An 18,334-nucleotide genomic window follows, 5' to 3' on the forward strand; every position below is an offset into this window, starting at 1 on the left:
ACTTACTACCACTTAATCACAGAACCAGCATTTCACATCTAATTAGTAACAAAGGCCTGATTCTTACAGCAGTGCCAGTAGCATTTTTCAATGCAGCTACAGTTTACTGATTTTGATGAACACTGGCATCAGGAGAAAGCATCACCTCCTTTACAGTCACATTTTCTGTTTGGTATACAATTAATGCTATTTTTTTCTGATTAGCCTTTTGCTTACCCTGAATAAACAATCCTGGCACCAAGTCATCAATTGATTAGTTCAGGTTTGTAAGTTCAAAGTTCACAGCAGAGTCAGAAGGTGAACTTTTCCTTAATTATTAATTTGAATTGATTTTACTGACAGATGATTATTGCCAGTCCCAGCACCTGAGGTGCAGGGCTTGTCGATATCCCACTGGATTTCAAAATAACTGAGATGAGGGGCTGATCCTAACTCTTTTGAAGCCAGTGGAATCTTTGCTAGTGTACATCCAGTGTAACTGAGTGACAATGTGCTGATCTTTTACTCTGCTGTTAAAGAATGAAGAGTATCCTTCATAGTTTTTCAGGCATTTTAAGAATCACAGAATATGCTGAGACGGAAAGGACCCATAAGGATTGTCAAGTCCAACCCTTAGCCCTGCACAGGACCATTCCCAAGTCACACCATGTGCCTGAGAGTATCAGTTTATTAGCAAGGTATTACACATGTAAATCAAAGACTTACATCAGTAATGGGGAAGTACTTTTGTTTTCTAACTAACATGCAACACCAGTCACATTACAAACCATTTAATCCAAATTGGGAGGGGAAAAAATGGAACAACAGGAATAGCTTTGTCTATCAAGGATATTCCAGATTCTACAGGTCAGGAAAAAACCCAAAACCCAGAACTAAACTGAGGCAGCAGCTGCGTAGGACTGGCACAGTCACATATTAAGCAGTATAACCTTCTAGAATTTCCCACCTCACCTAACCCCAGGGCTGTAAAACACGGTGCTCCTGCTGTCACTTCACAGCAACAATTCACTTTCTGCATATACAAGTGATGCCACCTACGCTCCTGGCTGCATTTCACATGCTACAAACTGTGCCTCTGCCCTGTAAGAACAGGAGGAACAAGGGTGACATATTGCTGAGCATCTGACATGCTCCAAAATCCGGAGATCCCAGAGACAGACAACCCATGACGCAGCACGAGGGAGCACAGAGGGGCTGCTGGAGCCCTCTCTTGGTGGGTAGCACAGCTCAAGCTGGGGGAGCACACTGGTGTGACCGGGATACAGCTGGAGGTGCCTGTCTGAACACCTCCACCACTCCCCACACCTCCTGTGCCCGATGCCAGCTTTGTTTCCACAGTCTGAGGCTGCAGCCTTTGCACAACAGCTTTCCAGGATCTGCCTGTGGTGAAGGCTTTCCACACAGCTCATTCACACGCCATCCTTCCGCTAGGAAGGGACCAACTTCCCAGGCAGGCTGCTATTTTAGGGTGCTTTTCCAACTTGACCATTGGATAGATTTCCTGTGCTCTGCTCTTGCAAAGCCCTCCCTGCTTTGCAGCCACGATTTAATTTCCTTCTGATCGCTGATTTTCCCATGTTTATATTTTATCCTGTGCCCTGTAGCTAATGAATGCTGCTCTAGCTGAGATCTGGCAGCATGTTTGCTGTTGCCTGGCAAGCGTTCTCCTCTGCTCTGATGTATTTATTTCTTGATTTCACCGGGACACAGTGTGGCATTGTGGAAAAGTCAGTGCTTTTGCTTACGTGGAGTTTACACAACCAAGTGTGAGGGTACAGAGCACTGTGAGTGAATTCTCTTTTGTACTTGGGAGGTGTAATTCCAGCAGATAAGTGCACTTCATGTCAGAGGAACAACTTGCCATAGCACCTGAAAAAGTGAGTGGAACATCCTGCCATTGCATGAGATGAATTTCCTTCAGATCCAGGCACAGCCAGCCGGCATCTTCAGACTTTTTCTTTAATAAGCCTAAATAGCAGGTTTTAATTTAGTGACTCAAAATTGCATTTCTGTCTCATATCAGAGGGAAAAAAATTTTGGAGAAGCTACACCTGTGGTATTAACTGTCTCAGAACCTGATAAATACACTTCAGCCAGGAGTCCTGTCAAATCATTGGAGATGTACCAAATTAATTTGTGCAGGGCCATTATTCTTTCATCTGTACTGGATAGTTCTCCATTGTGATCTCGGATTTCAGGGTTGTTACTGAGAAAACAAGGTAATTAAAATAGACAGACTAAGGGAATCGGGATGCCTTAATTTTTCCCCGTTGGTACCTGAGCTACCCAAACTGCTTTTGCCCTGTGAAAAAGAGATATAATAACCAATCTTTCTGAAGACAAAACTCTAGGTATATACTCAGTATTAAAGGGTATAAAGGACAAAAGAATTTCAGAATTGCCACATATATATATGTACAAAATTATGCCTAGGCTCCACGCAGACAAAATGAACATCCCAAGTATTTGCACTGTACTAATGGTCTGCTGGTGGTCTTTCTTCTGACAAGACCTTCTGCTGTTTCCCTTCCCTTTTGCAGGCTGAAATCATCCACATTTCCACTGCTTCACTGCTTCATGCTGTTATGTTCCCATGGCTCCAAATGACTGGAAGCCTTGGAAGAGATCACAAATGCACAGTCAAGGTGTCACAGAAGGCGTAACGGGATCATCCTGGCCAATCCTTTTGGAGAAATCTCTGTTTAATCCCTTTTCCCAGACCTCACACTCCACTTTTTTTCCTTCTTCACTGACGACCTTTCCCCCTCCATTATGCAGAGAGGGACAGCAAGTCATTCTGAAGTTATTGTTTTCAGTTCAGAGGGTTTCTCATCATGCAGACCCCACTTGCTGTGACAGTGCATACAATAAATGTTTGCACAGTGAGTGGTTCCAAACACCCAACATGTGCCAAAATGATCTGGGAATGTGTTATTAGTGCAATAATGGAAAACTATTCATAACAGAATACTCCCTTTAGAATATTTTTAGACTACAAAAGACCTCAAGAGATGTTTCTCAGACTGCACAACCGGACACCCTTTCATACGCTTCATTTCCTGACTCATGACTCTTTTTTTCTTTACGTGTTGTCCAAGCCCTTTCTGTCACCCATTATGTATTTTTTCCTTCCAAGATGATGCTCCCTGACTCATGCTTTCTGCAGAAATATGGGTTGCACAATAGGAAGGAGGCAGAAAGGAATTAGGGCACGGAGGGAGGACTCACAAGAATCCACCTCTAAAAAATCATCCAGCACCATGTTGTCAGGGCACTCTCCCCAACAGACCATTGCTCACTAACCCTGTAAAATAGGAGAGGACTTAATTCCTTTTGTGTTTGAAAGGGGACTAATTGTCACTATGTAAAGGACACTTATTTTGACCCTGAGTACATTCTCTCTAGAAAGGGCTGCAAGATCATGGATCATCTCCTCTGAGGCAGGAAGTGTTTATTCTGCACTCTGTCAGTAACCAGAAGAAAGAGATCATGAACAGAACTCTAAGATGTATCACAAGTAATTAAATAATAAGCAGTGCTAATCAACAAATAAAATCCACCAAATGAGTGATAAAAGTTAGATTTCAACAGTACAGAACATCTCTGCATAAAATACACTGAATGAAAAGTTTTCCCCAGCTGCCCCTTTCACCTTTCCAACTCTTTACCTAATGCCATCAGGATTTCATTTTCCTCCTTCTATTTTCTCCTGTATTTAATTATTTGTCTTTACTCAGCAAATCCTTGTAAAATCTGAGTACCATTTATTTGTGTATTTATTTCAACTACTTACAACTTACCTCATCCCACTCCAGAAGGTAGCTGGTGATTTTTGAACCATTATCAATGGGTGCCTACGAACAAAAAATAAACAAAAGGTGACTTGGGGAATAAGACAAAACTACTTCACCAACCCCCAGGCAAATGACTACAGTTTTGAGTGCTTTGCACGTGGCTTGGCAACCTCTTAACAAATACTGGGAAGAAGCTGGATGTAATGAAACACATACATTTTAAAAGTCAAATCAGTGCACAGGAAGGGATTTGTCAGAGTACAGCAAGTTCAAGTCCCTTACTTAAAAATGACTGTCTCAACTTTCAGTAATTTTCAGTATTTATGCTCACTGTCAGTAAACTCTATTTTTCCCTGCTTTCTTGCCCGATCCCAGCATTACCTACCTTCCACTGTAAGGTTAAGGAGCTTTTGGTCCTGTGTGAGGGTTTGGGTGGGAAGGGACACTCTGGTGCTGAGCTGTGAGTGGTGAAGCTTACTGGCTCTGAGCAGGATCCCTTTACTGAGTTGTACATTGCATATACCCTGGAAAGAGCATTCAAATGGGTTATAAATTTGCTGACAGTTACACTGGCACTGCCTCAGCACCGTATTTGACTACCAAAGCATCCATGACACCATCCACTAATGACAGATTTCTCACAGACCAATGTCTATCCTTATTTTACTTCACTTCATACAAGCATGCAAAAAAAAAAATCCAAACCACCAAAACACCAAACCACACAGCAGAAGAACACTACAGTAATTTGTGCAAATACTCCCAGAGACCACTGAGTTGTCTTCATCATCTTTTCTTTCCACCACTATTTCCTCGTTAATTGCCAGACTTCCACACACTGTGCTAAAATTCCCTTTGCAATACAACAGAAAGTATGAGCTCACAAGAAAAAGGTATCAACTTTAATGCCTGCTTTACACTTGATTCACACATACCATGTTGAGTGGTGTTAACTCCTGGTCTCCTTCCATGAGTACAAGCTCATCCTACATAGCTCAGCTGTCAACTCTTAGTGGACCTCCGTGGACGAGAACTAACACAGCTCAGCAATATTACTCTGATAAACTAAAAACCTTCAAAGCAAATTTGATTTCAGGCAAAGCTTCTATATATCATCACAGAGGGGGATATAAAATACAAAACCACATGGGAAAGCAAATAGGATATAGTTGAGCACCTCCTCAAGAGGTGCTTTTCCCTGAAAAATTAATGATGTTATTTTTTCCCTTCACATTTTCCGTGCAGCGAAAGAAAGTGCAAACTGGAAGTCTTCTACTCAAAAAAGAAGTTCAAACCATGACCAGACGATGACCTCTGAGTTGGTTGTAGCTATTGTGTACTTGAATGCAGAGCTAAAGAAAGGGCAATTTCTACATTTGTTTTCAGTAGATAAGAGTAATTTATGTACAATGGCCACCTACATAGAATCAAACCTTTTGGGGGAGGCTGACAAGAACTGCTGTAGCACTGCTTTACCCATCACCTGTTAGCAGTCAGGAGTGAAAACAAATGCAATTAATTAATTGACTCTGCATCTGGCAAGTGGTTTGTACGTGTGCTGGAAATGAGCACAGCCAAGCATCCAACACAAACCATAAGGGAATAAAAACCATGAGAAAATGAACTTAGGGGGCATCCTCTGCATGTCACTGAAACACAGCACAGTCAGCCCCAAAGGCACCAAAACAATACACCTGAAAAAAAGCAGGCAGTGGGTTCAGAGTGAACCAGGTTGTCCCAGGTGCCCAGCAGGGCATCAGCAAGAACAAGCACCTTGTCTGGTGGAGACAAAGCCCCGAGAGATGCTGCCAAGGTTAAGGAGACCCAAAGCAATCCACCCAGTAACTGCTGGCCCATAAATTTCCTTACCGAACAGATTTATTTCTTCACAGATGTTAATACATAATGCAGTTACAGTGAAGAAAAAAAGACTGTCATGGAAAGCAAACAGGCAGCTTGTTCAGTGTCAGCTCGCCCCACTGCAAACATGGGCTGCTGCTTTGGAAGGCTGGCTTTTATATTTAGCAGTCACTTGTTTTTTGAACAGAAGTTACTGCTGAGTGTTCACAAACAAATTATAATTTGGCAAACCCTCAAGAAGGTGGAAGGAGGTGTCAGCAAGGGAGGAAGAAGTCAGCCAGGACATGAGACAAATACAATGCCCCTAAAAATGACCAAGACCTCAACCCAACTGCACATGGTGACCACTCCGGTGTTTGAAGTTGGCTTCAAAAGAGATGCTCAGTGCTTACAGTAGGAAGCTCAACAATGTTTTACAACCTTCTCCTCCTTGCTACCATTCCTGTTGTGGCCAGAACTCTTGCCCAGCCAAAGAGCTGCATCTTTTCCTTATTTATGACAAATTACTTCTGGTCTTCCGCTTCTATTTGAGAAGTTTATTTTAGGGCTCTACTAGAAACTATCCTGAAAAATGAAAAGAAGCCTTGGTATCAGAATGAGATGGACACATTTTGGTGTTGGATCTTTTTTAGAGCTCAGAAGCAAGGTGTTTGTTCTTGAAAGTTTTGCAGACAGGAACAACCTTGATATGAAACAGCATGCCCTGCTTAGCCCTTGTTTGGAAAAACAGAAGGGAACAATAGATAGGAATGAAAGGATTTTTTTTAAAAGGATATTGAGGGTGACTGAACAGGATGTGAATTTGAAGCCTTGGTTCATAAACAAAGTCTTTAAAAAAAGGCGACATGAACAGGTAATGCAGACGGTGTTAAAAACATCAGGGAGCAGAACTGGAATGTGTTAACAAATGTATAAAACACATTTTCAGAATCAAAGAGAAATATGCCCTGAAAATATCAACACAGACCAGTGTGAATCAAGTTTTTTCTTGGAATAAATGTTGAAATTACTACAGTCAGATGGATCTGTAATCAGTAGATTTATTTCCCAAAGCACAGACTACTTATGAAAAAAGCTGGAGTACTTTCAGTGTTACAGTAGCTGAAGAAACACCAGTTGCTTGAGTCAAGTTTTTAAGCAGCTTCAGGTATCCCACTTTCAAACACAGAAATACAGATATGTACACTTCTTTTTCCCTCTTACTACAGCAATGACAACAACATGACAGAAAAGATACTGTTCGAGAAGCATGCTCGTAATTTAAAGTCTAAGATAAAACCTATTGCAAAATAGATTGCAAAACTTTCACATTTATGCTCATATAATTGAAGAATTTATATTTAAGTGACATTCATATTCACACTAACTCACCTGACATGATAATCTGTTGCTGGCCTAAGGTCCTTCAGGTTATATTCTAATTCTTCTCCACTGCAGGAAAGAAGCCCAAACTCAACAAATTAGTAAATTATGAAACGTAGTATCACACTTAGAGCTCGTGATTTTCTAGTGATATTATAATTTGAAAGAAAAAAGACAATCCCACCAAAGAAAAACAGTAGCAAACAATATACCAACAATTTGTTAACACACTTCTTGTTTCTTGAAAACTTTATAGAGCTCCATATACACAGAAGCAACGAATTTATCATTCCCATTTATACAGTAAACCAGATGTATGGGTTTATTTCAATGCTTGGATTTTGTTGATATTTGCATAAAGAACATTGTGGTTTTCTACCCTCCTAGAGCTGAAAAGAATGGAATCCAAACATTATTTCTGTGCTTTCTGCACATTCCCTATTTCAAAATAATTTTTAAAAAGTGAGCCACTGAACTTGAGAGGAAGAAGCATAGTTTCTAGCACAAATGTTCCACTTATTTGCTTTCTGCTCCAGAATGATGCTCCCTGTGAGGATCATGGCAAAGAGAGCTGGATCCAGCTCTCCTTTAATACCAAGAGAAGTAAAAGCACAGAGTTTCAGACATTTTAGGAAAACACTCAGCAAATAATCTATTAATTTCAAATGTGGCCAACATAGTTAGGGCTATTCTTTTTCCTTCTGGCTTGTTTGCTGGTAAATGAACACTGGGCTCAGTCATGTGTTGCCAATTCTGTGAAGATTAAGGTACGGGTCAGTGCTTAATAAGTAATAGCCATCTCATGTAAGGGCTTGGCTTATTCATGATTTTATTAAAATATGGGAAACAAGAAAGCTCTCAATTTAGCATAAAGAAATATTTCATAGCTAGCTGGACAAATAAAGGGAGATGTCTCAAAATCAAGAAAGCAAAATTCACTAGAAAGCACACGACTGCACAAGTCAAAAATACACCAAAAAAAAAAAAAAAAAGTCTTTTTTGTCTTCATAGAATCCAATGCTCTGCAAATCCTTTTTCCCCCCCTCTGAAACGAGTGCACCTCCTTGCAAAGACAATGTATTCAACATATTGCTGAGTTTCTTTTGCCTACAGTAATAACAGTTACTGCTGCTCCTGATGGAACGTACCACATCAAGCTGCACTCTGGCCAGCAGCAGGAGACACATCACCACCAGCAGCTTTAAAACAGATGCACAACGTTTCCTAACCAGGAGAAAATGTGCAGCCCTCTCACCAGCAAGCACAAGAAGTACTAGAAAGTGTCCTTCCCATTTTAGAAGCTCAGCAGTACATATTTAACTATGGAGATGCTCACATTGGCTCACAAAGAGCCAGTGTAAATGCCAGAAAAAAAATTAAAAAAAAATAAAAAATCAGGCAGCCTTTCTCTGGTTAATACTTTCTTTTAGCATTACCCAAAACTTGCCTTCAGCATACCAAGAGGAATACCCTTAAGAAAGGAGATGCCTTGGTCTCAAGAGGTAATTCCATAAATACTCTATCACCTGGACTTCATTTAATGAGATTTGGGAGGGATTAGGTATTTCACAATAGCCAAGGTCACATCTCCAAATTTTCCTTCCTAGATGTCATTAGCAGGGAAAAAGAAAAGCATAACACCATATGTACTTGATCACAGAATGAGCTCAGAGGATCACTGCAAGGAGACACAGAGAAATCCCTCTGAATTTTTACTGAGGGCTTCTGGGAGCCAAGTATTCGGGTTTTTCTGGGGAGCCTCTATAACCCACTGATGGCTGTACTCCCTCCTCTGCTCATCTAAGACACTACAAGGCAGCAAAGCCCTCCAATTTTGCTCGTTAGCTGAAATAACAAGCTTTACTGTGCTAAATTCAGCCAAGTCCACACAAGATCGGCCCATCAGGAAGGCAGGTGTGGTGTGCACGAAAGGTTCTGACATTTAGCATGGGAGAGAAATTAACCTTTTCACTGGCAGTGGGAGAGGCAGCAGGGGCTGCAGGATCTGCCACGTGCCAGGGAGGTGGGATGGCGTGGCAATTGGGGACCTTGTGGCACGCACTCAGCTCCCCGCAAGCTCCTCCAGCGAGGGGAACAACCAGAGGGTGCTCAAATGTGCCTTCCTTCTGTGACTGATGGGCATCCCAGAATACACCCTGAGAAGCTCAGAGAATCCACTCCCAACGAAAACACGAGGGTAAAAATGGCGCTGTTACCTGTAAATTATCTTGTATTTTCCATCCCTCCCTTTATCCGATAAGGCAACCTCGTAGGTACAGGTGTAAGGCAAACCGTTGTTGTGTCTATCTGCGTTTAGAAGGCCAGTGGGAGGTGACCAGGAGAGTGAAACTGTTCTTGCTTGAATATTTGTAACCTACAGAAGAAACATCAGAGACTCTGAAATCTGAGGAAAAAAACCCCACTATCCCATAAGTTTTTGTTCCCTGCTTGCATCTTCACAATGAATTTCTTGTAAAATGGAAATTTCAGAGCTAGAGTTGAAAAGTAAAGGGTCAGAAATGGTCAACACCACAAACAAAATAAACGGATTTATGGTATAAAGTAATTTCTAACAGATGAGCAATATGAAGAGATTTCCCCCTGCAGTGAACTGGCTCATCACTGTCTGAGCATCCAACAAAGGATGCCTCACACCCCTCTGAAGGTACCTGCTGTAATGGCCATCACCAGAAGGGAAGTGGAACTAAGTGGAACAAAGACTTTATCCTATAGATTGTTTTATAAACAATAATTTCTCTAAAGTCTTTTTAGGGAGCTTCTCTGAATGGCTTTTTCAATCATCCTGTTCCTTACCATTTGAAACTGTAATAATTCAACTGCAAATAAGTTTAAAAACCCCCAATTTAATCTGCAAATTTACACTGACTCAAAAGCCTAAGGGAAAATCATAACAGAAGTCCAACTTGTCAATTAAAAATTACACTGCAAATCAATCACTTTGTGCTGAGATAAAGACTGTCTGTGTGATCTGCGGTGGCCTCTGGGTGCGACACCTCCACGGTAGATGGGGTCAGGATTCTCTATCAATAAAAATAGGAAAAATACTTGAAAACCCAACACCAAAACAACGTTATCACCCCACCAGTGCAGCTGTATTCTTCTGGAGATCCAGGTCCACCTAACTCCAGACTGACCAAGCTTAGAGAACTGGCATCGCTTTGCTCACCAGGACAGCCACTGGCACATCGGCTGCACGTACCCAACAGCAGCTTCCCAGAGAACAGCCTTCTGGTATCAGGCTAAGAAAGAAGCAAAAAAATCCCCCCCTGCCACTGTCTCAAAAGAGAAAGAAATAAGAAGCAATAGTTGCACTGGCTATCTGGGAAAGGCAGCACGTTTTCACACATGCCTGCTGAAAAAACACAGGGAAGCCTCAAAACCCCCAGAGTCTCAAGTGCTCCGCCACAAACTCTCCACTTTTCATCATGGAAATTATGTTCTTCCTTCTTAATTGTAGTGAATATATGAAGAATATTCTTTTAGTTACCCTCCATGATGAGGAATCAGAGACTAAAGTGGGTTTATATTCTTTATTTCTCCTATGCACCAAATTTCACCGGTTCTATCATTTTAACAGATTTTTCCAACACACAGAGCAAGATGTTGTTATTTTGGAAGGTGTAAGGTGGATGCAGGTGCTCGGTTACACATTTCCTAAGTTTTGTTGAGACAAGTGAAACCCCTTACCCATAAATTATTTGGTAATGAAGTTTCAGCAATCAGCTTTAAGGGACTCCCTGTTCACAAATCTGGCTCCTGGATATCTTTACAAGATGGAGAATATTTAACTTCTCACATGAAAACACATTGCTTCCAGCTGATGAGCACTGCAACTGTTGTGTCTGATACCCATAATACCAAGCAGATTTCTTTCTGAGCAAGTCATAAATCCATTTTTAACAGACTGACAAGTAGGTGACACCATGAAACATCTCATCTTAAACACCGTGATCTCAAAAGTTAAAGATTTTAATTTATAGCAGCACAGTCAAGTCTTGCCAACAAAGAAAACCTTTGTTCAACCTAATGTGAAAAATAAGTTTTAAGGCAAGAAAGTGTAAGTAGCATCAAGCTTTCTTGGTAAAATACAGGGACAAGCAAATTCTTGTATGAATTTTCATGGCATTTCTTGTTTTCATAGCATTTTCTTGCCATATTTTCCTGATGCTATGAAATCAGTGTTTACTTCAAGAACTTGGACCACAGGACACCAATACTGGATTAGATAGCTTAGAAGACACTTGAATGGTTCAAGAGAGACAGATAAGTAAAATTTTTGAGATATATATACACGCACATGAATGAAAATGTGGCAAGGATATTTAGAGCTAAAGTCCATATTTTAAATTATATTTTGATCAGAAAACTGAATAGTAACATCCAAAGAGATTTTTTTTTTTTTTTTAACAGACATTACTGCTATGCCAGCTCAGCCCATCAACATGCAGTTTCTTTTATTATGGAAATACGCTTGCATAATTGTTTTTCATAAATTCAGGCAGACTTGGAGCTGGAGGCATGATATCCTGCCAATGTTCTATTGAAATGTTTTTCTCTATGACTACTCCCAAGGACACACGTATGTATTCCACGTACAGCAAAACTCTGGCCCTTCGTGAACTTCAGCAATCTGTAAAAAGTTAGGTCTTGAGTTTCCTAAAGTAAGAGAAAGTATCTTATGGACTAACTGCTAGAAACTGCTGGACTATTATTCTGAAGTCTGCGTGCAGACATTTCCATGCAGAAGATGAAAGTCCAAACGCAGTTGCTAAGCTGCTCCAGCTACACCATTAATTTCTTACTGATAGAGAGAGTGGCTGCTGGCTGCCTCAGTGGTGGTGGGTACACAGCAACTGCCGGTGAGGCTTAAAAATAAACACCAGAAATCGTTAAATACAATTCTTAGCTGCACTGAGTACACACAGCAAGTGTAGGAAAGCAAGTGAGAGGTCACTGTCTGCGTGATAAAAGTCAGAAAAGGCAAATCTATACCCTCCCTGGGTACAGAAAGCACAAGAGGGCTGTGCACGTCAGCACGAGTGCTGGGAAGGGATTTGTTTGTGTGGCTGGAGATAAACTCGTGTGCTGCTCCCCGACCAACGGGCTGATACCCTATCACATCTACCTGCCAAAGGCATATCTCTTCAGTATCTCATTTCACAGCCAAAGCCACCACTTAGTTTACCAAGGAACTCCTACCTGGAGCAGGAAGCACTAGCTTTGCCGGGAAAAGAGGGTAGAGTTAAATAAATGGGGTTATGATATGCTGAGAATAACAAGCAGGCACTCGCAAAGCAGCTTGGTAGCTTTATCTCCAACTTTTCTCGCTTACACAAACACCTTTCAAAAGATATGGAGCAGCTGAACAGAACTGGACCAGCCCTTTCCATGCCTAAGGAACAGCCCAGCTACCATCACAGTGCTGGGCTTAATGTCACTTCTGAACTTGCAGACATAAATACTTCACTGTCAATAAAAACCAGTTTATTATTCATTAATGGTGCCCTAATTCCATCCAACCAAAATACAAGCAGCCAGAGGCACCTCTTCCTAGGCTGGGCAGGTAAACCTTTGTGCTCCTTCTAGTTACTGCAGCCTGTCTCATCTGTCCCCAGAATTGCTGTGCTGGCTTTGACGAGGGCTGGCTTAGCCTTTTAGCCGAGACCTAACAAAAGATTCTCCCACAAGGAGTTTTGTGTGTCTGGTGAAAAGCACAGTTAATTAGTTTCTGAAAACTTCTCAGTTTACACAGTAAATGCCTCCTTTCTGCGCTATCAAAACTCGGTGGTGTAAATAATTATTCCATAAAAGCCCCTGGGAAAGAATCCAGCTCCTGCACCACTTCAATAAGGTTACAAGACTGATGAATATCGGCCCTTCCCGTCTTTCAGGTAATGAAAAATGTTTCTGTACAACTTTCATTATCTTTCAAATTCCGGGTTAGCATTCACAGGCATCGTGTGGTTCGGGGGCTCATTGTATGTGTGTGAGAACTACACTGCAAGCAACATTCATTTACTCCCTCGAGGGCAGGGTTTGAAAGACTTGGGGGTCAAACGAATTCATGGTTATTACTGGGGCGAGATTCCGCTTATAAACTATGGCTCTAATCCCACAATTTTAGGCAAAAATCCCAACGATTAAATATGAGTTTCTCTGCAGAGCAAGCCAGCGGGAGCAGGATGCCTTTGGAAAGTCAGACTGATGTTTGAGCTCGGGCTGGACAGACCCGTGGTGATTCCCCATGGGGTGCGATGTTCCCCCTGAGGCCCTCGGCAGCCACACATCAGATGCAGCAGTGCTGCCCCCCACCACCACCACCCAGAATCAAATTTCCCTTCCCTCACTGAAGTTATTTGTTTTTAAGAATGATTACTTTGCCTGTGATAACGTGAACTGAAAGTATATTTCGGTTTAAATAAAACTGCGGGAGAATAAAAGCCAAAGGTGTTTTAAAATTTTTGCTGTTAAAGGGACAAAGCTATAATTAAATTTATGGTTTAGGCTGCACGTCTCTCAAACAGGTAGCAGTACCTATTATCAAAAACAGATTTTATAAGTAGTAATTTAAAATTGTGTATGAGAGGTACCTGTACAAGTCAGACACCTCCTACTGATACCATGGCTGCGGAGTCTCCTGCAGGAGTTGCTTACAAGCCTAATCCCTTTGGATGGCTTCATCCCTCTGGATGGCTTCCACACCACTGATGATGGAGGGGGTTGCTCACTTGGACACATCAAAGCCAGGTGCTGCAGGCACAGCATCACTCCACTTGCCACTGACTCGCCGCTCTGTGCTCCTTTGTTTTGCATCATTTCTTTCTTCACTATTGTTTTTCTATACATTGTTTCATTTTTCATTCATATATGCATAAGGCTTGCCAAGAAATATGGGCCGTGATGTGATATATTCCTATCAGGTATAATACCAACTACACACACACACATAATCATTCATAGCAATTAATGGTTTGTGAGGGTCCTGTGAGTTTAATTACTCACAAATGTCAAAGGTACAGGGAGAATAATAGATAATCCCCAGCATCACCTCACTAAATGTCATTATTATTGAACCACCATTTGTCATGCTTTAGATTTTCTTTAAAAAAAAAAAAAAAACAAACCTACTTTTGTTATGATTAAAGGAAAATTATTTCTGTCTACTTTTAGTTTTTTGTTCCTTTCTGCTTTAGAGGCTCTGGTTACCATAAATCTAACTGTACAGATCCCAGAATCCTGCAAATTGCTCAAATATCTTCTCTTCCTACCTCTAAAGATGAAAGTATGAAATAAGCCATTTTTCTTGTCAGCTTTCTGGATCTTTGTAAAAGCACCTGGCTGTGGCTATTGAACAGATGAGTAACATTTGGGTGGTCCTTGGTACAAAAATATTGACTCCCTCTGTACAAAAAGCTAAACTAATTTTGTGCTAAGTGCACTTTCTCCCCTTCTGATCACCCTGAAACTCTTTTCTCAATCTTCAGCTTACTATTGTCACTTGTTTCTAAATGAAATTAAGTGACTTTCCTTCTTGTGAACAGAACTCAGGCTGGTATTTATCATCTCTGCAGGTCTGGTTTAGATTCTGGCTGGCTTTGAACCTGCTCCTGTCGATGCCATGACACCAGGATCCAACACCTACTGATTGAGCAATTTAAGACCAAACACCTTTTGTATCTATTCAGAACAAAAAGCATCCAAGAGTCCAAAAATAAAATTCATCCTGTGCTCCTGCTTGCCTCTCCCTGAGCTCTGCCACTTCTGCAGCCAAGGCTCCCACTGCAGAATTTCTCTGTATCAGCCTCCAGCAGCTACTGTCAAACCCAGCCTTTGGATAAGCTTTTCAATCCCTATTTTTTATTTATTTGCTTATTTTTTCACTATCTTTCCAGCTGGACAGAGAAAGGCCCAAACCCTGTGAGAGTAAAGGAGTCTGTTTTATGACTCCTTCTTCCAGTTTGGACCATTCCTTTAGATCCACAGTACTCTTCTGGTTTTCATTTGACACACCAAACTAGAAAAACATGACATTCAAAGGGGTTACAACCAGATTTATTAATACCCTCACCTGACTGTGGTCACACTCAGCATTAGGGTTATTTACATGGTGATTCAATTCCATCCTAATTCACAGGCTTTTATGGCTCAGACAAACACAGACTATAGTAATTCACCATTGAATAATAGAATTAGCTTAATTTAATCATGATTAAAGACATATATTGTTCATGACAAATAAAATTAAACCCAGGGGACAGGGGGAAAGAGCTATGCAACTCATCCCAGTGCACAGGGTTACCCACCACAGTATCAGTACTGGAAGTTGTCCTCTGGAAAGAGGCAACTGGTACAATTCCTGCAGTAGGCAGAGCCCCCAAATAGCCCAAAAGAACCTTTAGATTTATATCACAGCAAAATGAGTCATATATATGTGTGTGTGTATATATATATATATATATATATAGTGGAAACAATCTATTAAGGAAAAAATTCAGAGGTGCTCCCCTGTGAAATCATTAGTATGTTGTGACACAATCTACATATCAAATTTGCTATTATACTTGTGTGTGGCAGTTTGAGATCACATACCTGTGGTTTCTCCATTCCAGAAAGAATGTCTTGAACTCTTTTCGTTTCTGAATCAAATTCTGTAACATAGAGAATGTGGGAATTACCAAAATAGGAAGTAAAATAAATCACCAGAATTAAAATGCCAAGTTATGTCAATAATTCTTCTGGAATTTGTAAACAGGGGAATGAGAAAGACAGACATTACCTGCATGTGAGCATCAGTTGTTTTGCTCTTGTGAATTCAAGGTATGCAGTTACATGGATTAATATTACAAAACATTGTAAGAGAAAATGGAGGCAAAGAAAATTCCAGTAATTACAGATCTTCAGAAAGGTGGGACTACTTGTAGAAGCGTCCTCCATGAACAGTGTCATTAACTGGGATTTGCTTTCACAGGGCAAAACCATCCTGTCTCCAAAGCTCAGCTGCGGAACAAGCCCAGAAGTTTCTACAGCTCAATTACCACTGAACCTAATCCTGGTTTGATAACCAAGACTACCTTCAATCCAACAGCTGCAGACCTGGGCTATCCACCTGCTCTCCAGGGCACTGGGCTCTGGAGAGGACAAGCACCCTTGCCCTGTGTGTAGAAAGAAAGCCCAGATGAGCCAGAGAGGGTGCCCACCCTAAGCCCCACCACCCGCCCTGTCACCTGTCCTTAAATCATGTAATGCCCAAAGCTCTTTAACAGCCACCTTCCAACTATGGAGACAAATTCCAATGCCCTACCAGCAGTTATCCATTCTCCCTGCCCCAGCCTTGTGCCTGCTACAGCAGCTCTTGCAGGGGCTACACTATCACCAACAGGCTGTGAAATGCTCCCCCCTAAATCAGAGGGATTGATCGTGCAGAAGGTGCTGCAGAGGCATCATCTGAGCAGCAGAATCAGCCTTTCCCCCCCACTCTCTCCCCCAGAACAATCTCGAGGTAAAGCATCAGTTTAGAGTAATGAGGTGACACAAAGCAGCTTTATTCCTTTTGGACGGCAGCACAGAGAGGCCTCACTTTCCACTACAGTATTCTCTAATGGAAAACTAGGAACATATTTTTCCTGTGGGTTTTTTTTTTTTTTACTTTTTCTTTTTTAAAATGTGAATGTAAAAAGTTTGCTCAAAGCAGGAGAATACATCTCACCTAAAGCAAAATGAGCCAGACGTACTTGGCACAAGAAGCAAAAAATATCAATAAACAGGTAAGATCAGATCAAGAGCTTTCACTAATGATTCCCCCAAAACCTGACCTACTTCTCGTAGCCCAAGAATGTGTCTTTATTTTTGTCTGTGACCTGCTTTAAAATGTAGATCTTCTTTTCGAAAATTCCATTAAGTGCTCGACTGCCAAAAAATGGAATTGGCTGAATGCTGATGGCCGAATTCCAGTGTAAATGCCCATCTCTCTCTACAGGAATGCACCTTGGTGTGGAGTGGGAATGACAGATCTCCTGCTGCATACATTCCTGGATTCCTTTTAGTCTCAGCCACTTGGAAGAGAAAGGAGTAGTAATATTTCAGGAGGAGTGGAAGATAGCAAGATTGTTTTTTTCCATAGTAGATAACTCTAGAGTGTATTATAAAGAGTATAAACTGGCAGGATTGAGCCAACATAAGATAATACTGACTTCAAAACTACACAGATGGACTAAAATTACTAAGGGTGAGATACTGATCCAAGTGAAAATGTCGAAGTTTGGGGTGTTTCAGAATTCAGGGTTCTTTCAGCATCGGTAAAGAAGCAGAGCAGTGCTATAAAAGCCTGGATGCAGATTTGGAAAGAGCGGAGATCCTGCAGGCTTATCTTGAAGGGATGGTAATCAGAAGCAGCCTCTGCAGCTACAGAATGTAGCAAAAATGCTGCTACTATTTTATTGAAAGTTTATGGTTATTATGTCACCCCTAATTACAACCCCCAGAAGCTGAGCGTGAATCACTCTCAACCTTAAATCCCAAACATGTGGAGTGAATTTTCTTTCCTCTCTCTGCTTTCTAGCAAGGATGCTATCTCTGTCACACTGAGCAGGAGAGGAAAACAAACCCTGAAGCCCAAAGAAATCTCCCTTCCCTCTCCTGTGAAAAGCAATAGCTTTGTACAGTAACCAAGTCCTCCAACACTTGCAGGGCTGAGAGTTCAAACTGCTCCAGGTACAGGAACTAACTCCAAGACCTAAGAGAGTTGGGTATGCCCAGCAAATAAATAATAATTAAAGTACTTCAATCAGACTTCTCAAAGAAGAGTCCTACTCAGGTGCTTTTTGTATTAGCGTCCCAAACACGCAGCTTGTTCCCAAGAAAACGGCTCTGGGTACCAGATACATTGAAGCCTTGGGTTACTGTGGACATTTATGTGGTCAGTATGGACACTTAATGTCACTAATAGTTTATAAAGGTAAGCTGGAGGTAGAAAAAGAGAAATCTTCAAAGACTTTGGAGAGAGAGGGACTCACACAGACCTAAAGTGACAGCAAGAGCAAAACCTCCCGACTGGTCACACCTCTGAGATTGGGCAGGTGACAGGGATCCCTCACACACACCCCAACCACTTCATATACAGAGCTGATGCATCCATGTCACTGATTTGCCAAGGCCATGAATCATTTCACAAGAAAAAAATGCAAAGAAAGAAAAGTCCTCAGTGAGAAGGGCCTGTTCATCACAAGCTTTGAAATCACTGCACTGTATGGAAAGGAGAGCGTGTGCCCTGGAGCCCTGCACTGAATTCAAACCAAAAA

At 41.4% G+C, this 18,334-nt stretch overlaps 1 protein-coding gene across 2 annotated transcripts in view; it reads right to left on the minus strand.

Annotated features, from left to right (window-relative positions):
• Positions 1 to 18,334, minus strand: part of FNDC3B (fibronectin type III domain containing 3B) — a 188,062-nt gene that overhangs the window by 48,236 nt on the left and 121,492 nt on the right. For both annotated transcript variants that reach the window (XM_050308081.1, XM_050308082.1), the window contains exons 7-11: positions 15,627 to 15,685; positions 9,233 to 9,390; positions 7,026 to 7,085; positions 4,180 to 4,318; positions 3,801 to 3,854 (exon numbers count right to left, since the gene is read on the minus strand). In XM_050308081.1, coding sequence (XP_050164038.1) covers positions 3,801 to 3,854; positions 4,180 to 4,318; positions 7,026 to 7,085; positions 9,233 to 9,390; positions 15,627 to 15,685 — 470 coding nt within the window. The remainder of the gene's footprint in view (positions 1 to 3,800; positions 3,855 to 4,179; positions 4,319 to 7,025; positions 7,086 to 9,232; positions 9,391 to 15,626; positions 15,686 to 18,334) is intronic.

Source organism: Myiozetetes cayanensis, unplaced genomic scaffold (genome assembly GCF_022539395.1).
Source record: "Myiozetetes cayanensis isolate MyiCay16 unplaced genomic scaffold, myiCay2020 scf13, whole genome shotgun sequence".
In the NCBI taxonomy this organism is placed as follows: domain Eukaryota; kingdom Metazoa; phylum Chordata; class Aves; order Passeriformes; family Tyrannidae; genus Myiozetetes; species Myiozetetes cayanensis.